General features: G+C 39.6%; 1 protein-coding gene across 21 annotated transcripts in view; it reads right to left on the bottom strand.

The window, feature by feature from the left end:
- Positions 1 to 26,994, bottom strand: part of KIF1B (kinesin family member 1B) — a 186,528-nt gene that overhangs the window by 11,810 nt on the left and 147,724 nt on the right. For all 21 annotated transcript variants that reach the window (XM_007491595.3, XM_007491593.3, XM_056795793.1 and 18 more), the window contains 9 exons: positions 25,789 to 25,897; positions 22,611 to 22,677; positions 21,682 to 21,766; positions 14,943 to 15,048; positions 9,222 to 9,336; positions 7,570 to 7,703; positions 5,311 to 5,372; positions 4,203 to 4,348; positions 546 to 785 (listed from right to left, as the gene is read on the bottom strand). In XM_007491595.3, coding sequence (XP_007491657.1) covers positions 546 to 785; positions 4,203 to 4,348; positions 5,311 to 5,372; positions 7,570 to 7,703; positions 9,222 to 9,336; positions 14,943 to 15,048; positions 21,682 to 21,766; positions 22,611 to 22,677; positions 25,789 to 25,897 — 1,064 coding nt within the window. The remainder of the gene's footprint in view (positions 1 to 545; positions 786 to 4,202; positions 4,349 to 5,310; positions 5,373 to 7,569; positions 7,704 to 9,221; positions 9,337 to 14,942; positions 15,049 to 21,681; positions 21,767 to 22,610; positions 22,678 to 25,788; positions 25,898 to 26,994) is intronic.

Consider the following 26,994-nt stretch of genomic DNA (forward strand, 5'->3'; position numbering starts at 1 on the left):
ATCGGTTAGAAATTTATTAACATTACTGGAAGGGAAACACCTCAGCCAACACTGTACCTTGGCCATGGACTAGGTGAAGGTGTCTCCCTGCTAGTCCAAGCAATCCCTGCCCCAACTCTGATCAGAAAACACTTTCCTTCTCCCAGTTCCCAAGAGTACTCTTTCCTTCCCTCATGCCCAGTCAATTCTGCCCTTTAGTTATGTGGCAGGCTCATCTACTGGTCTATGGGCTGCTAGACATGCAGGCACGTGTGCCTGTAAGACCACGGACTTCAAAGGTCTCTGTCTGTCTCTGTCTCGCCCCCCCCCCTTTCTAAATGATGTAATTACATTCAGTTAGTCTCCCTGTTTCAAATAAACCAGCCTACAGACTCACAAGCTTTAGAGTAAGATTATCTGATGAGGAAAACGCGAGGAGGTAGAAGCCACTAAACCAGATACTATGAATAAAAAGGGGGCCTCCTGTGAGACAGCACTCCTCCCTAGTCCCCATAATGAGAGTGCATTAGTCTGCCTGGGAAAGGCCTAAGAGGATGTGCCTGTACCTTGGTAGCCAGCTCCTTCTCCCGATCTACCAGACTCTCGATGTCAGCTGAGTCGTACCCACTGCTCTCACTTGGTGTGACTGCGCTCTCCAAGGTGGTGGTGGAGATTTGAGAAGAGATGCTGGTGGAGGTGCTCAGGGTCCCACTGCTGAGGCTGGGAGACAGTGAATCACTCAGGGACTTGGGGATGCTATCACCAAGCTTCTCACGGAGCAGCAGGAAGTGACGAGTCTTCTCTACCTAAAAACATTCACACAAGCGTCAATCACTAGGAACACAGAAAGATGGGCAAAAAGGGGGCGGTATATCAAGCATGGTATAGCTTTTTCTGACCTAAAACATAAGACCAGCTACCAATTTGGATAGAGGGCACCTAAAGCAACCAAAAAGAAATGAAAGACTATTCGTGATTTCCCTTCCTGGATCACTGCCTTGTTGTGGTGGAAGAGCTTGTGAGCTAGGCCATGCACGGTAACCCAAAATGGACAGAGTTCTGACAAAAGGTGATCCCCTGGAGAAGGAAATGGCAAAGCATCCAGGTGTCTTTGCCGAGAAAACCCCCTGAACAGTATTAAAATGATAAAAGATATATCAGAAGATAAGCCCCTCAAGTCAGACGGTATCCAAAACATTAATGGGCGAAGAATGGAGGACAATTACAAGTGGTATTTTTTGCTGACAGAATGAAGTAGCTGGGTCAAAGCCTAAGTGAAGCCCAATTGTGGATGTGTCTCATGACAAAAGGAAAGTCTGATGCTGTAAGATCAGTACTGCCCAGAAACCCAGGAACCTGGGTCAGCTAGACGTGGTTACAAAGGAGACAGAAAAATGAAACATGGACATTTGGGTGTCAGTGAACTTAAATTAATGGCAATGGGTGACTTTATTTCAGGCCATCATTTCATCTACTTCTATGGGCAAGAATCCCTTAGAAGAAATGGAGTGGCTTTCTAGTCAATAAAAGGGTGAGAAAAGTAGTACTGGGATATAATCTCAAACATGACAATGATATTTGTTTAAGTCAAAGACAGTCCAATCAACATCACACAAAGAGGCCAAAATTGATCAGCTCTATAAAGATTTACAATATCTTCTAGAAATTACACTAAAAAAAGATGGCACATTCACCATAGAAGACTGGAATGCTAAAGCAGGAAATAAGAAAGATAATGGGAATAACAGACAAGTTTGGCTTCAGAATACAAAATGAAGCAGGGCAGAGAATAAAACTTTTGTCAAGATAACCCACTAGTCATAGCAAACATTTTTTCAATGACCCAAAAATTGATTTCATATATCACCAAATGGTCAATATAGAAAAGACTGATAATATTCTTCACAGGCAAAGGTAGAAAAACTCAAAACAGCCAGTTAGAATAAGATCTGGAGCAGAGTGTGAATCAGATTTTGAGTTTCTTATTGCAAAATTTATATTTAAATTAAGGAAAGTAGGGGAAACCATCAGATGATCCCATATGAATATGAAGTGGAAGAAATGAATAAATTTAAAGGATTAGGTCTGGTAAACAAAGTAGCTGAAGAACTATGGACAAAGGTTCACAATACTATATAGGAGGAAGCAACAAAAAACACCTCAAAGAAAAAGAAGAGCAAGAAAACAAAATGGTTGTCTGATGAGGATTTATATAAATAGCAGAGGAAAGAAGGAAACTGAAAGGTGAAAGGGAAAGATATAACCAATTGAATACAGCATTCTGGAGATGAGAATTAAGGTTTCCTAAAATGAACAATATAAAGAAATAGAAGAAAACAACAAGATGGGGAGAAGAAAATTAGAAATATCAAAGGAATGTTTCATGCAAAAATGGGTATGACAAAAGACAAAAATGGGAGGGACTTATTAACAGAAGTAGAAGAGATTAAGAAGAGATGGCAAGAATATACAGAACTATACAAGAAAGACTGGAGAACCATGATGGTCTGGTTACTGATTTAGAGCCAGATAGCTTCAAAAGAATGTAACAGTGCTAACAATAAGGCTAGTGCAGATGATGGAATTCCAATTGAGCAATTTAAAATCCTAAAAGATAATGTTGTTAAGATGCTGAACTCAAAATACTCACAAATTTACAAAACTTGATAGTGGCCACTGTATCAGAAAAGATCTGTTTATATCCCAGTTTCTAAAGAAGGGCAATGCCAAAGAATGCTCAAATTATTGAATAATTTGGCCCATTTCATACACCTGCAAGATTATGCTTAAGAATCTGCTAGCCAGGCTTTGTCAGTATGTGAACTACGAATTACCAGCAGAGTAGGCTGGTTTTTGAAGAGGTAGAAGAACTAGAAATCCAATTGCCAACATTTGTTGGATTATGGAGAAAGCAATGGAACTCCAGGAAAACATCTGCTTTTGCTTCCATGACTTCACTAAAGCCTTTGACTGTATAGAGCACAACAAAGTATGGCAAGTACTCAAAGAGATGAGAATACCAGATCATCTTACTTGTCTCCTAATGAATTTGTATGCAGGTCAAGAACCAACAATTTTGGGTGGTGGGAAGCTAAGTGGCTTAGTACATAGAGGGTCAGGCCTGGAGATGGGAGGTCCTGGATTCAAAATCTGGCCTCAGATACTTCCTGTGTGATCCTGGGTAAGTCATTTAACCCCAACTGCCTAGCTTTTCTTACTGCTTTTCTCCCTTACAATCAATACTTATATTGATTTTAAAACATAAAAGTAAGGGTTAAAAAAAAGTAAGTTAGAACTGAACATGAAACAACTGAATGCCAGGATGAATGAATCAAAAGCAGGAATTAAAGTTGCCAGGAGAAATATCAACAATCTCTGATATGATACCACTCTGAGGGCAGAAAGTAGAGAAGAATTAAGAAGTCTCTTGATGAGATGAAAGAGAAAAATATAAAAGTTGGCTTGAAGTTGAACATAAAAAACCCAAGATGATGGCAACTGATCCCACCACATCCTAACAAACAGATGCAGAAGAAATGGGAGCAATGTCAAATTATATATTCTTGGGCTCAAAGATCACTGTAGACAGCAAATAGCCATGAAATTTGAAGGCATTTTTAAATGCTCCTCATTAGGAAAAAGTATAGCAAATAGACCTTGCTGAGAAAAGGTCTGTAGGGTCAAAGCTAATGATTTTCCAGTAGTAATATATGGCTGTGAGAGTTGGACTATAAGAAAAGCTGAGCGCTGCAGAATCAACATTTTCAAATTGTGGTGCTAGAGAAGACTTTTGAGAGTCCCTGGGACAGAAAGGAGAACAAATCAATCAATACTTAAAATAATTGATGCAGATTAATATTTGGAAAACAAATACTGAAAGTGAAGTCTAAATATTTTGGTCACAAAATGAGATGACAAGACTCACTGGAAAGACCCTGATGTTGGAAAATATTGAAGTTAAAGGAGATGGCAGATGGATAGAGTGTTGGGGAAACAATGAACATGACTCCAGACAGATTTTGGGAGATAGTAGGATAGAAGGTGTACTGTGGTCCACAGGGTCACAAAGAGTTGGACATGACTGAATGAATAACAAATTCATGATTTCTTTATAGTGTGAGATGATGGGTGTAAGGGGAGTTCTCTTGTCTAAAACTGCTTTTCTGTGATCTCTAGCACTTTCAAAAGACAATTCTCTAAATGTCCCAATGAAATCATGATACCTCATGTAGAAGTTCTAGTTTCTCCAGTTCCCACTGATGCTCAAGAATAAGGCTGTCTCCTCTGGGTCGCCAACCTGCTAGGTTCTCTTCTCCCCGGACATACGCCACAGAAGTGTCCAAAACTTTCCTTCTCCTCCTTTGCATACCTAATGTGGAAAAACAAAAAAATTTCAGGAGAACACATTTTTATTTGTAGTATCCTCCCTAGTCCACAAAAAATTAATGATCTACTGACACACCAATCTGTGCTACAAAACTGATTTCTGGAGAATGGAATTTTTCAAATGCTATTCAACCTCTCCCTCCCCTCCAAAATAAAAAGAAGAAAAGTTGTTTCCCTTCCCTCTTTTTTATTCTTTGATATAAAACGACTGCTTTCCAGAAGGAAGTAGATGTGAATGAAAGAAGACTTCATAAGAATGGAAATTTAAAAGAAAACAAAAATCCCCTCACCATTGCTATAAAGACTGGCTTTCAAATCAAAGGCTTCATTTTTTCTGTATGAAATGAGTACACAAAACTCTGACCTCTCCTTAAACATATTTCCTAGAGAGGAGATAATCCACTAGGGATTGAAAAGTTCTCCTTGAGTCAGCTAAGCCCCTCTTGTTCTCTCTGATAGCATTTACAGATAATATGAAGATTTCCTTCAGTCCATGGGGCTAGTGATAAAAGGGATGAAAGAGTCAACATATACCAAAATATATACTTCTATAGAAATTAGAAGACAGTTTAATCTTTCTAAATGGTACTGATTCTTTCTGGTTTCTGTGTCTTAATGTGCTATCAATTATCTCCAGGAGTCAGATTTCTAAGGCAAGTTTATTTTAATTCACTTTTAATTTGTAATATATGTAGCATTCTACAAATCATGTTAATTGCCAAAATTGTGTTGCAGCATAAGAAACAAAAGGGAAACTTGCTATTATTCTCAATAGGGATCATGAGAAATCCATTTTAACAAAATGTAATTTTTATTTATTAAAATTTTTACTTTTATCCCAAATGGGCATTTTCTAGGTTTCTGGAACAACAGAGCTCCATCAATCCAGGGGTTAATAGTGCCCACAAATAAGTTTAACATCAGACACAAATGGCAGCTGCTTACCAGGACTTCCCGTGTCTGCCATTTTGCATAAACTGAGTTCATAAATTCCAGTTACACGGTTTCTGTTTAAAGAGAAAAAACAAAATGATTCCATCAATTTTTATAACAGAATATGAAAAAAAACCCCTCATTATTTCTCTTTCACACAAGATGCTGCCTTATCTCTGAAAAGGTTATCATCCATCTCAAAGACAATCAAAAGCACCTTGGAAATAACGTTTGCACAGAATTTTAAGATACACTCATATACACACACACACACACACACATATACATAAAGCATTTTACCCCAACAACCATCCAAATAGTGTATTATTATCTCCATTTCACAGATGAGGGAACTGAGGCACAGAGTGGTCAAATAGTTCGTCTACAGCTATACTGCAGCCTCAGATTTTAGAAGGAGCTTGACTTTGATTTTTGGCAATATACTAGAATATAGCTAGTAGACATTTTAAAAAGAAGGAAATTATCACAAAGAACTGTGTAAAATCATTCATTCAATATTTTATTTGTGCATGAAACTACATGCAGAAAAACAAGGCAATCCCTCCCCTCAAGAAGCTTACCCATCCTAGATGGTGAAACCTTTGAAGGCAGGCACTGCCTTTGCCTCTTTTTGTATCCTCGGGGCTTGGCACATAGTAATGAAAAAAAAACCCTTTATCTTCTCTTAGAATCAATACTATATATCGGTTCCAAGGTAGACAAATGGTAAGGGCTAGGAAAAGGAGGTTAAGTGACTTGTCCAAGGTCACACAACTAGGAAGTGTCTGAATCCAGATTTGAACCCAAGACCATCCTGTCTCTAGGACTGACCCTCTATCCACTGAGCCACCTAGCTGCTCCCCACCCCCATTTCTATATTATGCTTTTTTCTGCCATTATTGTTATTTTTTAAAACCTGCTTTCAGTCTTAGAATTGACACTAAGGATTGGTTCCAAGGCAGAACACTGATAAGAACTAGGCAATTGGGTTTAGATTACTTGCCCAGAGTCAAACAGGTAAAAAGCCTCTGAGGTCAGATTTGAACCCAGGACTTCCTGTCTTTAGGTCTGGCTCTTTATTCAATGAACTGACTAACTGCTGTGAGCATTGTTTTTACTGGGTCTCTTGGGGTTCAGTGTCCTGTCCTGTTTCTATCATGGTTCTAAGAACCACCATTTCTGGAGAGTCTAAGAGTGTTACAATATAACTGTTGACACAGTGATGTAGGATCTTTGTTTGCTAACCAATGGGTTACAGAATCATAGGATTTTAGAATTGGGATAGGGACATTAAGCCCAACATAAAAAGAATCCATTCTAGAACATATTGGACAAACGGTCATCTAGGAAGATTTCTAGTGAGGAGAAACTGCGACAACCCAAGGCAACCCATTCAGCTTTGAGGAGCTGGTCCTTATTTCAAGTCTCAATTTACCTCTGAAACTTTTGTCCACTTCCTTCTAGTTCTGCCTTCTTGGTCCAAGCACAAGAAGTCCAAATTGTCCTCTTTCTAATAGGTCTTTATGTACTGGAAGACAGCTAGCATATCTTCTGTTCTCTAGGCTCTACACCCCAAGTTTCTTTCATTGATCCTTATTTCGAATGAACCAGGATCCCTTCACTGTCCAGCCTGCCCTCTTCTGGATGCTCTCTAGCTAATCGGTACCCAATCAAATTATAGCATTTAGAAATGATCAGGTCAGAGTGAAGCAAGACTAGCATCTCCTCAGTCCTGGACATTATACATCCTTTAATACAGAATAATATTACATTTGGGTTTTTTTGGCCTGTCAAATTACAGCATTGATTCATACTGAGCGTCTAGTCCCCTAAAACCTCCAGCTCTTTTTTAGACACATTGCTGTCTACTTTTCCCCACACCATACTTGTAAAGTTGGTTTTTTATATCCAAGTAGAAGACTTTCCTTTCACGTCTAAAACTCTTTTATTGCCACTTTAAAAGGGTGGGGAGGGCAGGGGTAATTGTCTATTTTTTGTTTGTTTGTTTGTCATGGTATACTACAGTAAAAAAACCAAACCTGGCCTTACATTTCTGAGGAACCTGTCCACATTAAGCGGGCCAGTTTTTAGCAGACGTATGCACGTAGATTTGTTTTTCAAAAACGTTATTTTAGAAATCATCACACAAATTTATCAATGATCAAAATGGACTGTCCAGCACTCGCCTGCAGTACTATGTTAAGGGAATATTAGAACAGAAATGAACATTTTGCCACGAAAATGTAGGCTGGACCATTTATAAAAACTTACGAGTCTGGGGACTTCGAGTAGCCGCTCCCGAATAGACTTCGAAGAGAGCGTGGTGGTGAGATCTTGGCATCTCTTGAATAGAAGACCATACAGACATCCTTAGTGATCACAGCTGGCTGAATGCAGTGGTCAAGCTGGAAGGAGACAAAAGCATGCTGATGGTTGCAGTTACTTAGTGGGTCCCAAGTCCTATAGATGTCAAGCTGCGCTGAGACACGTTTCAATCTTATGGGGGAAAAGTGATTGGAGAGTGATTCTTCAACCAGATGACTGAATTCTAGGTAGTCTGGGAGCATCTTGAAGCTTTCCCCTTTCCATCTCCAGCACTGGCCCAGTGCTGGGGCACCCACGGGTGCTTAATACACGCTTGCTGACTACAGTGTTCCTGGTAGCACTTCAGGAAAGAAGTAACAAGAGGGACTAACCATTGACTTTGGACATATCTACAGTTTCATAAGCTGCCAATTCCGGTTAATCAACATGTATTCATTGAGTGCACTATTTGTGTGCCAAATGCATTACGGTTTCCAAATTATCTTCAGGCTGCTTCAGTAGAGGAACTAGTCTGCAGCTGAGTATAGGCTTGGTCTATGACTATAAGGACACAGTTTAAAAAGATCAGTGGTCTTGGGGGCACAGCTGGGTAGTTCAGTGGATTGAGAACCAGGCTTAGAGATGGGAGGCAGAAGAGCAGTAAGGAAAAGGCAATGGCTGAGACCACAGGCACTGCTAGCTGTGCGACCCTGACCTCAGACACTTCCCAGCTGGGTGACCCTGGGCAACCTAGGGTCACCCAGCTGGGAAGTGTCTGAGGTCAGGGTCGCACAGCTAGCAGTGCCTGTGGTCTCAGCCATTGCCTATTCCTTACTGCTCTTCTGCCTTGGAACCATACACAGTATTGACTCTAAGATGGAACGTAAGAGTAAAAAAAAAAGAGGAGTGGTCTTAAGATCATTAGGATGAGGGGTAGCTAGGTGGTTCAGTAGAAAGAGTGCTAGTTCTGGACATGGGAAGTCCTGGGTTCAAATCTAACTGCAGACACTTTTTAGCTATGTGACCCTGGGCAAGTCACTTAATCCCAATTGTCTAGCCCTTACTGCTGCTTTCTTCTGCCTTGGAACTGATACTTAGCATGAATTCTAAGATCGATGGTAAGAGTTTTTGTTTTTTTTTTAAGATCATTAGAATGCTAAAGTTTAAACTATAAATACAAGTCATGTCCTTTTGGTTAACAAGACACCCATGTGGTTTGAGTGGGGGAGGGAGCTGGAAGCTCTTGGGGTGGGAACTTTCTTTACGCATGCAGATGGACAGCTGGCCCGTTGCTTATGGTTTAGAGAACTATCCCAGGGCTGAACAGGCTCAGTGACATGCCACACTGCTAATAAATGTCACGGTCAGAAGAACTGAACCATGTTTGTCTGACTCTGAGACAAGCCCTATTCCCTTGAAATGAAATGCAGATCTACTGCATTCGGAAGAGTCACAGCAGAGAGCAACCGAGCAGAGCTTTAGGTTGTAGTGGAAAAGGAAAGGCGCACCACCACCCCCCAACGCTTCACTTGGCATTTGTTGCTCTACTGGTCCAGGGCATTCCCACTAGGGAGCCCCAGTACATGGAAGTGGACGCACTAAAGCCAGGAGCTTCTCACCTCCAGGTATGCCGACAGCGTCATGTAGATCTTCTCTCCATAGGGGGTCACTCTGTTCAGTAGGAGGGAGTTATGCAAAGAGCTGTCCCACACAGCCTCAAAACGATAGAAGGTCCTGAAGTGGGCACAAAGAGGCAAAGTCATCCAAAGGAACCCAGGAGCACTGACGCCCTTACGGGCAGCAGCTTCCGCAAATAACAGGCTGGGCTATGCCCCAGGCAACCCCCCATAACCCTTCACCCTTCGACATATCAGAGCGTGGCCCTAATTCCCGGCAGTGTTGAGGAAGGCACAGGGAGATGAGCATTACGACCCTACTAAGCTCTGCTTCAGCCCACCTTCCTCCTACGAGAGGGACAGAAAGATTGATGGGGAACATTCACTCGAAAAGTTAGACACGGGCAGGGAGGAAATCGGGGGGCCAGTGAGGAGTAGAGAAGGAGGAGTACACGAACAGCCCTATCAGCCACTAATGAGAGCCAGAAACAAATACTCCATTTGTAGGCTCTAGTCTTTCTAGCTTTGGGGACCCAACTAACATGCCCTCAAGTTCTCCTGAGCCTCAGAAAAGCCAGGAGAAAGGCGTCTGTTCTGTGTAGTTTCTAATCACAATCATATTATGGAGGATTGGTGAAGATGGGCAATATGTAACTCAAGTGCAGAAAACCCTCCTCGGAGAGGCAACATGGCATGGTAGGCAGAAAGCAGGACAGTGTTGAGATGACCTGAGATCAAGTGCTCCCTGACACAGGGTCAGCACGGGTGACCCGAGGCAAACCACTTAACCCTTTCAGTGCCTCAGGATATGGATGGGTGTGTGAATTACATGATGAAGGAAATTCTTCACCAGTAGGCCCCTATCCCAATAAAACCTCAGGTTGGATAAAATTAGAAAAAAATTCATTTACAAGAAAGGGTATAAGCTAAGTCTTTGCTACTGGACTCGCAAATTATTTGTTAACCTGCCAAATAATTCATTCTGAGATTCAATTCTTATTTTAACACAAACTGAACTAATAGGATACTTTATTCATTAAGGACACTTTTAAGAAACAAGAGCTAATGTCTCTTTCCCATTCCCACAGGGAAAAATGAGGGGTCTTCCAACCTCTTTGGAAAGGAGTTTAAACAGAGCTTCTGGATAGATGTGGAAAAGGAGTCTCTTTCTCTCACAAACCTGGGCACAATTATTTTGCTTTCAAGTTCTGTCAGAAATCTCCCTTGTAGCATTTTCCTGAATATTTCTGTAACCCCCACACCAATTCCCCATGTTGTCCTCTACCTCATTTCTTGGGCTGCTGAAGCTCAAGTCTCAGAGGAGGAATCTGATTTAGGACTTGAGAATAGGTTCCCTGAGTCAGCCTCCACAAAGGCAATTGCTGTATCTTTCCAGAGAATTCTTTCATGCTTCCTCCCTGACAACAACAAAACCAGAGGGACCTTTACCAGGCCTTTTGATGCGATAAATCCTTGGCACTGCTAGCTAACTGTGCAAATACCTCTTTAAATACAACTGCCAAGGAGGCCTCTAGACTTCTTAGTTTCTAGGTTTTCATAGCAGCGTGGTGGTGCCTGCTGATTGCATTCTGTAGAGGAAGCTGCACTTAAAATTCTTCATGGACCACTAGCAATATACTCTGCCTTTCTCTTGGAGAAAGAAATGTAGAAAAAGGGACTTGGGGGGTGGGGAGGAGGGTGAGAATCCAGGAAACAGCAATGAGAGAGAGAGAGAGAGTGAGGGACAGTAAAACCGAGACTACTAAAGGGAAACCAAAATCTCTCTTGAATAAATCCTTTATTCCATTAATGACTGTTTAAGGCCAAATTCTACTCTTTCACACGGTTCAGGATAACTCAAATTTAATGAAAGTTTCCATTATCCCCAGGTACTCAAGGACGCATACATTCTCTTTTGACTTCCTCTACTTTTCATGAATGGGAATACTGCCACCATGAATCAAGATGGCAAATTGTAATTTATAACTAGCTAAATTGTTTCTAATATGTCCAGTCTTGCTATGGTTAGTCTTTCTAGGTGGGTTACAAGATTAGTGACTCAACTGAGGCAAAACTTCCAGTTCACACAAAAAAACAACTTGGCATTTCTATAGTCGGGGTTGATTTCCATGCTTACACCAAGGAAAAGAGCAGGGCAGAAGAGCTAGGGCAAACCTACAATAGAAGTGTTCAGAGTATGATCTAAAACCTTCCTTTTAAGTAAGCACCTCTGACAAGAGTTCCTTTGGAGGAAGTGTTTTCAGAGTCTGCAGCATGTCAGAAGACCCGAGTTCAAGTCCAATTGCTATGCCTCACCAGCAGGATGCCTTTGAAAAAGTCCCTTTCTTTTCTTTAAAAAAATTTTTCTTTATTTTATTCCAGTAACAAATCTACACATAAATTTTCCATGATAATATGATTCATGATCTCCCCTCCTGGAGTGGACAAGCAATTCCACTGGGTTTTACATGTATTATCACTCAAAACCTATTTCCATAGTGTTCATTTTTGTAAGAGAGTCCTTTTTTAAAACCCAAACCCTGAATCCAATACCCAAATAAACAAGTGATCAATCATGTGTTTTTCTTCTGCTTTTCTACTCCCACGGTTCTTTCTCTGTATGTGGATGCATTCTTTCTCATAAATGGTGGCTTTCTTTTTGAGAGATCCTGTGAACTCATAAATAAAATGAGGATCACATGGCCCGAGGTCCTTTCAAGCCTTAACTTTGTAGGATTTTGTCACTCTCCTCAGAGAGGAAAGTCATTTTCCTTTGAGGCTGATTTATACAGATTATTGGGATTGTGGGTAGGAAGGGAGAAAGAGAGAGAAACAGACAATGAGCACCAGTAAATTAATATAGCCAACAATGGTTCTCCTGAAGATGTTTTTAACCATGCTAATATTGTTGGGAAAAGTGCATGGCCTCCTGGGTGTGTGTGTGTGGCAACAATCCTCCTCCCTTGGGTTTGTAGGTTAGGTTGTGCTTCCTCAAACTCTCATTACTTCTAGGCACACCTGACAGGCTTCTCTGAGAGAAGATCAGGAGAGGTTACTCTAAAATGAGATCAGAATTGGGAATACATCAAACTACTGTGCTATGTCAAGGGTCTAATCTGAGATTAAGTCAATAAAATGAATGAACTAATGCCAAACACCCGATGGTTTAAGCAATGGGTTCTTGGAGTCCCCATTTCCTAGATTAGGCAAAACAAAGAAATGGAAAGTTTCCAGTATAGCACAACCAGGGCCTTGTGCTCCAGAGAAGAACAGTTGGTCAACAGGGTAAGGAGCCTCAACATCGAAGGAAGAAGAAGACTTTAAGGGAAGTCCCTTTCATAGGTTCTGCTTTCAGAGAGCCAGACTAGACTCTGCTATGATTTAAGACAAACAGTAAAGGATAACAGGATTGACAATTTAAAATTATCTAATAATCAATAAACATTGAAGAAGCATCAACTACATGGCAGGTACTGTGCTAAGCCCTGGGGTTGCCAGAAGAAGCAAAGGCAGTCCCTGTCCTCCAAGGAGCTCACAATCTAATGAACAACAAATAGCAAACCTCTTCAGTTTCCAGCTCAGATAAAGTAAAAAAAAATCACAGAACGAATGAGGGATGGTGAACTTGGGCCAAAACAAAGACAGAACAATATGCTTTTCAAATAAAAAAGGATGGGAAGTGGTTTGAAATTTACTCAGAAATTTCTTGTTGTATAATTAAGAGAAATATTACTTAAAGAGAGAGGAAGAAAACAGGCAAATTTAGTAAATCATTTGCATGCTGAATTATGTTCATGAATCACAGAATTCCAGTGGGGAAAGAGAAGTTACCTCAGAATAATGGAAAAGAGCACAGATACTATATCTTCAGCATCAGCTGAGAGGTTTGCAAAGAGAAAAGCGTAATTATAACAACACAAGGGAGAGCATTCTGCTAAAGGAAAAACTTTGCATAAGAAGCAAACAAAAAATACCTAGGCATATCCTTATCAAGAAAGATCCTGCAAAAATATAGAGAAAGTTCTTGTTAGTCCAGCCAAAAGCAAGAGAAGAAAGCAGAAAAGAAAAAAAAAAACCCAACCAATCTGCTGATAAATAAAGAGAAACAATTAGAAAACAATAGTAGACACTTAGCCAAGAGAATGCCCCCAGACCAGATGTGGGACCTATGTTTGGCTGAGGCAGGGATGGGGATGGAAATGAACCACAATGACCCAGGAGCAGCTCTACCCCACATCCTCTCCATCCCTCTTTGGAGGTGTTTGAGTTCTACTGAGGGTAAAGGCAAAAATTCTAGGGAGGGAAAAGGATCTGATCAGAAGTATAATATAAGAAAGACAACCACAGGACTAGACAGAAAGGAAAATGAACTCAGTCCCTTCTCTGTATCCACAAACCTCCTCTAGAGATCACCAAATAATTGGTTTGCCTTGGGATCTTGGGACCCTGAGATAGATTTGAAAATCCATTCTCCCTGGAGGTATTCTTCTCCTGACCTTGCAAAACTGGGTGCAACACTGGGTCTTGTTAGGGCTCGTTAGGCACTGAGAGGCTCTTTGAACTCCACCAGCACATCAAGCTTCTTTCTATAGACATCTTGCTAGGCATCACAGTCTTTCCAGGCACAACATAGTAATGAAAGCCAGTTGAATGAATACCAGTGCCTGACAACAGGGGGCAGTCTACAGTCAGAGATGTGTAGAATTTCAACTCGACAAGCTCTTTCTGAGTTGCTTAGCAGCCTGGGTGTGCTGGATAGGCTCAAAGTCAGCTTCTACCTTCCTCCTGCCTTTCATATCCCTTCCCATTTTTCTATAGCGCCACTTATTTATGAATATACTTATCACTGACTGATGACACAATCCTATAGGACAAGATTCTGAAAATGTCTTAGAATACAGAGACAGACAGCACCCTTCCCAGTGGATGATCACAAAAAGTATGTTAAAAGAAACAATAGAAAATAAATTAACATGGGCTCATTTGCTTTGAGCACATTTTCAGGAATAAATAATCAGAGGAAAGCCAAGTTATGGAGAGACCAACTATAAGGAGAACATTGAGACGCCTATCTCTAATCAGAGAGAAAGAAATGCTGTCTTTCCCACAATGAACACTGGTCCTTTCTCAGGCAAAGAGAACTCTCCCTCCTATTAAACTGAGACTCAGTGAAACCCCTGGAATTACTCTGGTCTGACGGATGGAAAGATGGACATTTAATCAAGATATTTACATTATCAACATTTCTGGGAAAAATAAATTCAAAAGATGTTAAAAATAAAGATGAAAAGGAGTTAGGTCTTTAGAGCAACCATGGTAAGTTAAAGAGATTTGTGGATAGATTCACCACTGTGAACCAAGGCAAAGAGGAAGGTAATGTGCAGAAGTAACAGATTTCCTCTATGCAACAGTAGCATTTATGACTGAAGACAAGAGAATGTGTCTGCTGGAACACAGTCTCACCAGCACCTCTCCTCCACAGTAACAGTGTCACAATAAAGCAGAGTCTTCGTAACACTTTATTTCCATCCTAATTCTTTGGGTTTCAAGTTCAGGCTTTTCCTCTTTTTTTTCTCCTCTCCTTCTACACACACACATGCACGCACACGCACACGCACATGCGCACACACACACATATGCACACACACACACACACACACAGATACCACCCACACCCCCCAGAGAACAGAAACAGAAGTAAAGTAGACTCTGCCAGGGTCCTACCTGCTAGAGTTGTGGGAAGACTTCAGATACTTGGCAGAGATAATGTTCAGAGAGAGAATGGCATCAACGGCAGCTTCATCTACCTCAGCTTTATTCCTGATTCGACCTGGGGAAAAGGGTAGATGTGTTATTGTCAGAGTACATCCTTAAGACAAAAGAGGAAACACTTCAGACCATAAATTAGTAAATGAACTCAGAATTTTGGTGCTCCAGGGGCCAAGAGGGGTCATTGGGCTATTTTCGATGCTCAGCCTCCACTTTTCTCTCCATTTGCCATTCCTCAGAGACTCCAATTTCCACATTTCCCCCCACCACTTGTGATGTCTTTCAGATTTCTCTCTTGTGTTGGGAAGGATGTGGTAGGGAGAGGACAAGTGTCCGAGTTCTGGCTCAGTTCCTCACCAGATGGAAATGGACTGGTCATTCCTCCAATCTGATTTGCTTTAAAGTACAGTTTAAAATCTGGTACCTCATGGCCACTATCCTTTACTTTTTTTTCTCCATTAGTTCCCTTGATATTCTTGACCTTTTGTTCTTCCAGATGAATTTTGTTATTTTTCTAATTCTATAAAATAGCCTTTTGGTAATTTGGTATGGCACTGAATAATTAAATTAATTTAGGGAAGATTATAATTTTTATTATATTATCTTGGCCTACCCATAAGCAATTGATGTTTTTCCAGTTTTAGATCTAACTTTATTTGTATTGTGAAGATTAAATTTAACATTCCCCTGATTATAACAATGAAAATACTTAACTCACCCCTGATTGTGAAGATTAAATTGTAACCCTGCCTATTTTTAGAACATGGTACTTAAAAGTTAAGTATGGAGATTTAATCACCAAAGGTGCAAGCACCCCATTTCACACATTGAGTGGGGAAGGTCTGTGACCCACGTGTATGATAGGGGATGACGAATCAGAATCGACTGACTGCCTTCTGGGCAGTCCTAAAACAAAGCATCAGCTATGATTGATAGACATAAAATTAGAGGAAGACACAGGAAGTGATGCAAAAGAAGCATCTTTAAAAGGAGCTGTTACTTCCTGTGAGAGGTGAATTCTTCATGCTTTTGAGTTGAGGCTAGTGAAGAGGGGCAGAAAGATCTCTTGACTGGACCTGAGATCCTATTTTCCTGGTGAGGCTAATAAAGTATCTGCTGACTGGACATGGTGAGTGAAAGACTTGGACATGGTGAGTGAAAGACTGATTCTTAACTGCTAGTTTTTCTCAGGAAAGACCTACTCTTGAGAGACACTTCCCGGGTCCTTGGCTTTGCTGAGGCCGGTTGAAACTAATTCTTCCTGCCCAGAGGGGCCGGGAGTAAATTACTTAGTGCTCAGGCTAGATATCTTACCTTATCCTCTCTCCTGATTTCTTGCTTCACTCTTTCTACATTTTGTAAATAAATTGTAAATAAATTCTCTTTGGAATTAATTAAATTCCTGGTGACCACACTCTTAAATAATCAAGTCCAACCCTTTAAAATTTTACCCCATTTCCCCCTTACAGTGTGAAAAGTGTTTTGTAATTATATTCCTAAAATCCTTGTTAGTCTTGGCAAGGTAGATTCCCAAGTATTTTCTGTTGTCTAGAATGTTTTTAAATGGAGTATCTCTTTCCAAATGCTGAGCTTTGTTGGAAATATATAGAATGCTGATGATTTATGTGGGATTATTTTGTATGCTGCAAATTTGCTAAAATTATCAATTATTTCAACTAGTTTTTAGTTGATTTTCTGGGATTCTCTAAGTATACTATCACATCATCTGCAAAGAGTGGTGGTTTATTTTCCTCATTGCCTCCTTTAATTCCTGCAATTTCTTTTTCTTCTCTAATTGCTAAAACTAGCAATTCTAGTACAATATTAAAAAATAGTGGGGATCATGGGCATCCTTGCTTTGTTCTTGATCTTATTGGGAAGGCCTCTAACTTATCCTCATTGCAGATGATACTTGCTAATGGTTTTAAATAAATAATTATTTTAAGGAAAGACTTTTATTCCTATGCATTCTAGTATTTTTTTTTAAACCCTTACCTTCCGTCTTGGAGTCAATACTGTGTATTGGCTCCAAGGCAGAAGAGTGGTAAGGGCTAGGCAATGGGGGTCAAGTGACTTGCCCAGAGTCACACAGCTGGGAAGTGTCTGAGGCCAGATTTGAACCTAGGACCTCCCATCTCTAGGCCTGGCTCTCAATCCACTGAGCCACCCAGCTGCCCCCTCATTATCATTCTCTTAATGAAATCAGTGATTATTTCTATAATTTGTTCTTTAACCCACCTGTTTTGGTTTAGTTTCCAGTTAATTTTTAATTTGGCTTTCCATGAACTCTTAATGATTATAATTTTTATTGCCTTATGGTATGAAAAAGTTGCATTTATTATTTTTGCTTTTCTGCATTTGGTTGTGAAGTTCTTAAGCCCTAGTACATGGTCAATTTTTCTATATGTACTATATGCTGCTGAAAAAAAGGTATATTCCTTTTTATACCTATTCAGTTTTCTCCAGATAACTATTAAACCTAACTTTCCTAAAATTTCATTCGCTTCCTTTACTTCTTTCTTATTTATTTTTTGGTTAGATTTACCTAGTTCTGATAGGGGAAGGTTGAGGTCCCCCAGTAGTATAGCTTTACTGTCTATTTCCTCCTTAAATTCCTTTAGTTTCTCCTTTAGAAATCTAGATGCTATACCATTTGGTACATATATGTTAGGTACTGATACTACTTCATTGTCTATACTTTTATCAAGATGTAATTATCTTCTTTATTTCCTTTAATCAGATCTATTTTTACTTTAGTTTTATCTGAGATCATGATTGTTATTCCTGTGTGTGTGTTTTAGCTCAGTTGAAGACCAGTAGATTCTGTTTCAATCCCTTTCTTTTATTCTGTGTGTCTACCTACCTCAAATGTGTTTCTTGTAAACAGTATATAGTAGGACTCTGATTTTTAATTCACTCTGCTATCAGCTACCATTTTTATGGGTGAGTTCATCCCATTTCCATTCACAGTTATGGTTACCATCTGTGTATTCCCTTTCATCTTTTTTCTTCTTTAAACCTGTCCTTTCTCTTTTTACTCTGTCCTTCTAGTGTTTTGCTTTTAATTACTCCCCCATTTTCCCTCTTGTATATTACTCCTCTTCCCATTACCACTCTTATTTTTTCCACCTACTTCTCTATAGGGTCTTTTAGTCACTCTCCCCTACTTCCCCCCTTCCTTATATTCTTCCTCTCCATACTCTCCAACCCTTTTCTTATTCCCCTTCTACTTTTCTAAAGGGTAAAATAGGATTCTATACCCCAATGAATCTGGCTGTTCTTCCCTCTCTGAGTCAATTCCAGTGAGTAAGGTTTAATTATTATCTGTTACCACCCTCATGCTCTCTTCAACTATCATAGTTTCCCCTCTCCATGCCATGTGATATAATTTACCTCATTTTACTTCTTTCTTCCCATTTTTCTTAGTGCAATCCTCTTTTTTTACCCCTAGATTTTTTTTTGCACATCATCCTAAACAGCAATACCATACCTTCTCTCTATGTATATTTCTTCTAACTACTATTATACTGATAAAAGTTTTTAAGAGTTATGAATATCATCTTTCCATATAGGAATATAAGTAATTCAACCTTATTGAGGTCCTTCAATTTTTTCTCTTTATTATTTACCTTTTCATGCTTCTCTTTAATTTTGTATTTGGACATCAAACTTTCTTTTAATATGGTCTTTTCTTCAGGAATGCTTGGAAATCTTCTATTTTTATTAAATGGCCATACGTCCCCCTGAAAGAATACAGTCAGTTTCGATGGGTAGGTGATTCTTGTTTGTACACTCAGTTCCCTTGTCTTCTGGAATATCATATTTCAAGCCTTCTGATCCTTCAGTGTGTCAGATCCTAAGTAATTATGACTGGGGCTCCATGGTATTTGAAATAATTCTTTCTGGCTGCTTGCAGTATTTTCTCCTTAGCTTTGGAGCTCTTGAAGTTGGCTATAACATTCTTGGGAGTTGTCATTTGGGGATTATTGCAGAAGGTAATCTGTGGATTCTTTGCTCAATAATGCCAGGGCAGTTTTCTTTGATAATTTCTTGTAATATGATGTCTAGGTTTTTTTTTTAAATTATGACTTTTGGGTACTATAATAATTCTTAAATTATCTCTCCTAGATCTATTTTCCAGATCAATTTTTCCAATATTTCATATTTTCTTCTATTTTTAATTCTTTTGACTTTTATTTTATTGTTTCTTGATCTCATGAAGTCATTAACTTCTATTTGCTCAATTCTAATTTTTAAAGAATGAGTTTCTTTTTCTTAAATTTTTAAAGAATGAATCCTCCTTTTCCTTTGGTCCACTGTTTTTCATGAAAGTCTTTTCTTCTTTGGATTTTTTTTGCCTCTTTTCCCAGTCGGTCAATACCATTTTTTAAACTGTTATTTTCTTTTTGTATTACTTTCATTTCTTTTCCCCATTTTTCTTCCATCTCTTATTTGATTTTTTAAATTCTTTTTTGCGGTTCTTCTAGGGCCTGAGACTAATTACCATTTTTTCTTGAAGTTCTAGATGTGGTTGCTTGGATCTTACTATTCCCTATTGACTATGTGCCACCTTGCCTTTGTTTCCATAGACATTTTCTATGGTTGTGTTTCTTTTTTTTTGTTTGTTTGTTTTTTTGTTTTTATTATTTTCTCAGACTATTTTTTGCCTGTGGACTGAGAGTTCTGAAAGTTGCTGATTCTGTCTCTGCTGATGGTTTGCAGGACACAGCAATCTGAGTTATTTTGCCTGAGCAGCTCAGGCTTGAAAGGGCTAACCACCATGGACTTTTGGGCCTCTCTGCTGGATAGTGCCAGGGCTAGGGACTTCAAGGTGGTGGGTGTGGGGTGTGCAGTGCTCTGTTGCTGAAGTAGGCAGAGTTTTTGGACCTCAAGCCGGTCTATGCCCAGGCTTGGAACCTGGTGCAGCAGGTGAGAGTGGTCAGCCAGCACTCCTCTGTGTGCAATTTTTAATTCTGGGTCACCCTTATCCTGTGAAAAATGACTCTAGTTGTTTTCCACAGAAGAGCCCTTCTCTCCATATTGCAGTTGTTTTTTGACTCCTGTCATTGCAGTTGTTTTTTGACTCTTGTCATTGCAAAGTGCTTTTTAAAGATTGGTTTGGAAGGATTCTCAAAGTGGTTTCAGTTTTTGCTGCTACTAAGCCACCACCTTGGCTCTGCCCCTGCAGTCTCCAGTTCTAATATTCTAATTTTCACTCAAAGATATTTCTAACTACACACAGAAAACCCCTGTGTATGTCCCATCTTTGTCACAAATTCATGTCCCAAGGCAAACTCATTATCTTCAACAGATCAGGCTCTCCATCCCAATGCCCTTCATGGTACTAATCTCTTCTCATGAATCTAGACTTAAAATTTCAAATTTTCAAAACATAAGAAACCAGTCATAACACTCTACCATTTCATCTTATAAAACATCTTACATTCATTCCCTCTTTTTATTGTCACTGTCATCTGCATTCAAATTAATCACTGAATCAAGCATTAAAAGCTTAATTAAATGTCAGGCACCAAGGATAAAAAGTCAATATACAAAACAATTCCTGCTTTCAAAGAACTTATATTATGAGGTAAATATGTATATATCTATGATCATATCTAATAGAATAAATACAAAATAAGTAAAAAGTTACTAGATAAGGTGGGCACCAGCAGTTGGGAGGAGCAGGAAGAAGTACTTGAAGTGCTTTTTGAAGGGAGTGAGTGCTGAGGAGAGAGTGCTCAGTGAGGGAGACGAGCACCTCAGGCTTTTAAATTCATGTTACTTGGGCCCCCAATATTCATATTCCTTCCCTATTCAAGACCTTTAACTGCACCACTACCTGCCTCATTTCCCTATAGAATAATTTGGATATTTCCAAGTTTGGCCTAATTATCATTTGGCCCTACACTACTATTTAATGGCTCAACATAGGTGTCACTTTCCCTACTCCCCTTCAGTGTTGGCAATCTCTCCCTTCTCACATTATCTGCTATTTGCTTACTCACATACCTATCACTTCCCCTGAGTAGATCATATACTTCTTGAGTGCAAGAACTTGATGTGGGTGACCTCAGGGCCTAGCATGGTATGACGCATATAGCAGAGGCTTAGCAAATGTTGAATTGAACTGGATTCATGATTGAAGATCAAGCTGAATTATACCCACAAAACCCTTCCTGAATGTTCTGGTTCACACTAATCTACTTTTCCTAAAGTTCTATAATATTTCTGTCCACTATTCACTAGGATGCTTCCTCGGTGACTTAATGACCTCAAGAAAGAACTGACATCAGGAAACAGATACTCAATGTTTACTGTGTACCAAACTGTGAGGCTAAGCTGTGGTGGATGCAGAACGTTTAGAGATGATAAGCTCTCTGATATGTCTGTCTTTGCCCAATTATATTGTAAATTCCTAAAGGGCAAGCATCTCTTTTGTAACTCCTTTGGCCCCTGAAGAGAGTGTTTTTACACAGTAGGTAATTAATAGAATGTGCTGAATGAATGAATGATTACTATGGCAGTAATGAGAGAGAAAGAAGAAAAGTAACATCAGATACAAGGCTCCTGAACAACATCTATGAATAAATCCATCCTCCCTAGTCCAGATTTCACCAAGGTCTAGGAAGTACAGCAAAAAAGGATCTCTTTTGTGACCTTGATTTCTTCTCCCTGCGGTAGGTGCACTTACCCACCACCAGCTCTCGAACATCTTTCCAATGGAGCTCACTGCCTTTCTCATGGATTATGGTCACTGTGATTCTACGCTGGATACCCTAGAAGGAAAGCAGAGTTGTGGGTCAGGATGGCTGGCCAAAGGCCTCTGTTGTTTGGGAGGACAGTACAAACAAGCAAAAGTGAGACAAGAGCCGGGAAACAGACCCATTCTAATTGTGCTTCCTGCCTCACAGAGTGGGCCTGAGAGAGTCTCTCTTCATAGAAGGAGTCTACTTGTGCCCTTTCTTCATTTATGTAACTTGAATTGCAAGTGCACATTGTAACACAAAAGCTGAACAAAATATCTATTAAATAACTACGTGTGCTCGGCAGAACTGTACCACCTCGTTGCTTGAAAAATTATTAAAATAGAACATATATGAATGCTGTTAAATTCTTAAAAGTCCTATATAAAGTTGTAACTTTATTTGGAGGCTTGGTCTCCCTATCTCAGGCTGGAGACACAGGGACCACTTGTGGGCCCAATTCCAATATTGATTAGCACAGAAGCTTTATCCTGTTCTGTTTACCCCAGTGGGTCAGCTCATCCTTCCTTAGGCAGCCCATCATATGGGTGCCAGACACACTGAGAACACCAGGCCCTTACCTCTACTGCTTCTCAGAACTTCCAAAATGTCATCCAGGTGTGTATATCATTAAACCCTGAAGTTGTTAATTCACAAATTTCTTAAAAATCATCTTTAAAAGAACAAGGATATAAGAGGAAACATTCAAAAGTCAAAGATAAGAAAAAAAAATTACAGGAATCAAATGATTCCTCTTCTCCTACCTATAAAGAGAGAAATCTGCTTCATGAAGGGGAGAGGAAACATGAGATAAAAAGAGTTCTTTTACTCAACAATTTCTGTACTTTCTCCCAAGTCCCTTTTCCTTTGTCAGTACCTGGTGAAGCAGAAATGTTCCTTGACAGGGAAGGCCTGCAGTATGATCCACCACAGCTGGGATATACCTGAGAAAACATTGGCACAAAAAAAGTAGTCAGAAAGGATCACTAATCTAGGAAAACAAACAGACCTTCTACACACCTTATTGACTAGTCCAGCAAAGAAACACAAAACTACAGAATCTCAGAGTTGCAAAGTACCTCAAAAATAATCGAATGCAACCTAGACTTAAAAAAGGGACTCACTTTATAACATTCTCAACAAGTATTTACTCAAAGACTCCCAGGAGTCTTTGGGGCTGCCCATCTCCCAAAGGAATAGTTTGGAAACATTTTCTAACATGAAGACAAAATTTTCCTTCAAACTTCCTTATATCATTCTTAGTTCTACTTCTAGGACAAGCAAAACAAATTTCATCCTTTTTTATGTTATAGGCTTAAAATACTTGAAGAAAGCTATCTTTTGCCCCATAAGTTTTCTTTTCTACAACCTAAATATTCTCAATTCCTCTATTTGACCCTCCAGCAATCACTTCCTCTGTCTTCTCTTTTCTAGGCTAAACTTCCCCAGTTCTTTCAGGCAATGCTCCTATGACATAACCTCGAGGACCATCACCATCGTGGTCGTCTTCCCTTTTGAGGCTTTTCAGTGTGCCAATGCCTTTCCTCAAACGTAGCACCCAGAAGAATGCAATACTCTGGATGTGGTTGACCAGGGAAGAAGACAAGGAGATAATGACACATTCCTCATCCTGATCACGTGACCTTATCTAATGCAGCCCAAGTTTATATAAGCTTTTTGGATGACATATTGCACTGATTACTCATACTGAGCTTAGAGTTTCCTAAAATTTTGAGATAATTTTCAGACAAATTCTATCTAATAGTTGTAGCCAATTTCAATGACTCTGATTTTAGGAACCTGATTCTTTGAATCCATGCCTGAGACTACACATATTCCATTAAATTTCATCTTCCTAGACTCAGACCCATATTGTGGACTTTAAATTTTTTGAAGTCCTACATCAAATGAGCAGCACCACATCCTGCCTTTCTGAACTCTTGGCAACACTTATCTATACTGTCCTAGAATCATCAGTTATTTGCTTTGTTGCTTAAATTATCTTCTCTTTCCTAAGAATGTAAACAATAACTCTATCACACATCTGCCTCCTGTTAAAGTAAAATCTTCCATGTGAACCTTATCACTGGATTCTTGGTCACTCAATCCACTACTTGGCATAGTATCTTAATGGAGAGGTGCCAAACTTGCAGTCTATGGGTGCACAGTGGCCTGTAACACTCCCCAGTTTGACCCCAAACTAGATTAAAATGTAACTGTGGAACACTTGACAAAATAAGTAAAAATACAACAGAACATACATAATATTACTATTTGGGTTCCAAAATCAACATGTGGCCCCAAGGGATCTTAGTTGAGTGGCCTCCTTTTCTATCTGATACCACCACCCTAATGTATTAGGGGCTCAAAATTGACCAAGACTATATGCAAAGCTACAGAGTCAAATTTTTAAGGTCATCATTTCCCTTCTCCCTTTGCTATGGTTTTAGAGGGCCCTCCTCTGTGTTCCAGACATATTAGTTTGGAAAAATATTTTATGTATAACTTTCATCAATATTCACAATCATCACTTGCTCACAGAGTGGTAAGATCGGCTTGGGTCAGTCAGGAGAAGATCCTATGCCACAAAAATTCTCAGAAATTCCCAACAGTGTTCTATAGAACAATTTCCTATTTCTTTGCTGTTACTGAAACCCACTCAGTGGGCAGAGTGGGACCATGTGTCTATGTAACAAAGTACAAATAAGTCAGAGGATTATGGTTGAAGAGTTAGAAAGGCCTTAAGACAGGCCTTAAGACAACCTAATGTACACACTCTACTTTATAGACAAGGAAACTGAGGCTCAGAAAGGTGAAGGGATGTGCCCAGAGTCATGCAGACAGGCCTTCCTGGATCCAAGTCCAGGACCCTCACCACTATGCCACACTGCCTGCTGCCTCTCAGGTTGGCCCCATAAGGTTGCTCTGCCAGCAGACTACAATGAACCAAGTGATAGCCATTAATGCTACAAAGCTCTGTGATACGAATACCCCGCTGATGAGTCAGTACTGAACCCCCAGTTCAGTTTATAACTTTAGATGACAGTGATTCACAAAGTTGAGTCTAAAGAACAAGCCTACATAGAACAATAAAGATATAGTTGGCATTACTATAGAGGTAGTGTGAATTTTAGATTTACTCCACTCTGCTTAGTCTAGCAATCAGGAATGTCTACACCCCTACTTAAGGATTAAGTGTTGAGAAGGATGGCCTATGACAGACATGTACTAGCAAATGACAAAAAACAACTGGGCTGTCCTAAGTCAAGCTTAAACGACCATTGTTACATGGGAGACGTAGGAAGTGATATAAAAAAAAAACAGCATATATTTCACGTCACTTCCTCTCTCCGACCTCTTTTCATGGAGAGGTGGCTCGCTTTTTGTGGCGGAGACATGGCTGGTGGCAGCGTGCTGGGTGTCTTGGCATCTTGGTGTGCCTGCAGCTCTTGTCTGGGTTTGGCTTGTGGCAGCGTTTTGGCTTCTCTGTGTGGGTCAGGTGAGGCATCTTCCCTGAGCTCTCTCAGAGTTTAGGCTGATTCTTTTTTTTCCTTTACCTTTCCTAAAATGCCATCCTCCTAGGAGGCCCCTCATCTTGGAGGAGGCCTTGTGGATGGAAGGTTTCTGAAGTCCCCTTGGCTCAGACTAGGCCGGAGAAATCTTATACCCTTTTCCCTCTCTCTTCTGCTTAATTCCTTCCCTCTATATTAATTAAACCACCATAAAATTCCCAAACTGACTTGAGTATTTTATTGGGATTTAGAAATTAAATCCCTGGTGACCAACTAAATTTATATTCAGTCTCAACCCTAAATTTACCCCTTACAGTCAGTTCTATTATTATCCTCATTTTACAGTTGGAGAAAATGAGGCAGACAGAGTTGTGAAGTGACTTGCCTAGGGTCACACAACTCCTAAATATCTGAGGCTTGATTTGAACTTAAGTCTTCCTGATTCCAGACCTGGTGCATCCCCTATCTGCCCAATGTATCACATATCATAGCTCAGCTTCTAAGCTCTTTTCTTCACTGGAAAACATATTAAGATGGACTTACTCTCCGGTAGGCTCCAGTTCACTGATCTCGAACCAGACGAGAAGGTCATATTTGCTCATGCTCTGGCCCAAGCTGGTTTTGCTCATAGTGTTCAACTTTGTTGCTGGTACTTTGTGGGGGGAAAAATTAGAAAACATCAAAGCCTTGTTCAAAGTCACTTAATGCATGCTACTCAGATATCAGTCTTTGACACTTTGGTCATGTTGATAATTGTCACAAGAGCCAGGGAAGAGATTTGAGGCCTGAAAACTTGAATGTAGAAGCCAGAAAATATAGAGAATAAGTAGAATTTTCTTTCTTAATCTAGATAATCAGGAATATGAGTAAATGGTAGGTCCTCAGACAGCATCAAGTATACCATGTTTGTTGTCTGGACCTCCATTCCCTATACAATCTTGTCCTAAAAGAAAGGGAAGTGACATGGCAGGGTACAGTTTGTATGTTTAACTCCTGTGTTTATAGGAGCCACAAATGCAAAACTAATCCCGGATCTAATCACAGGATGAAAGTTACCCAAATTATGTTACATATTTAGATATCGTGGTGGGAATATTTCAAATTTAAATAAATTTTTTTCTATAATTTGCTTCAAAATTATCTTTATGATACCAAGAGTATAGCAGAAAACTACATACTCCAGAGTAGGGGTTGGCAAACTACAACCAAAGACCCACCACTTGTTTTTGTAGGGGTCAAGAACTAAGAATGGCTTTTACATTTTTAAATAAAATAAAATTTTACTTCAAATGGTAAAAAAAAATTCTCAAGATGATGAACTGTACAAAAATTGGTGAAAGCCAGTTTGGGCCCTAAGCAGTAGTTTGCTGATCCCTGCTCAAGAGAATCATATTGTATAGGTCAAAAAGCATCAGTTACAATTAAATTCTTTTTTTTTTCTGGTATAGTTCTGAGAAAATGACTTGTTTCCATTTGTATAAAGATCTCCTCTAATTCATGTATAGAATTTGTACCTCCAAATTAAAGATTCTAGGAGTTATCTGTATATTTACTTAATATTTAAATTTTATGCCTTAACTAACTCCAAAAGGTTTGAATGAACAAATTAGCTAGAATCCTAATTTTTTTGCTACAAATTCCAAAAGTTATCATTTTGAAACACTATCTTACAAATAAACTTGAACTAAACAGACCATAGTATATTCTTGGAAAAGGGAAGAACCTTAGCTGGACATCATTCCAAACTTT

This window comes from Monodelphis domestica, chromosome 4, assembly GCF_027887165.1.
Source record: "Monodelphis domestica isolate mMonDom1 chromosome 4, mMonDom1.pri, whole genome shotgun sequence".
Taxonomy (NCBI): Eukaryota; Metazoa; Chordata; class Mammalia; order Didelphimorphia; family Didelphidae; genus Monodelphis; species Monodelphis domestica.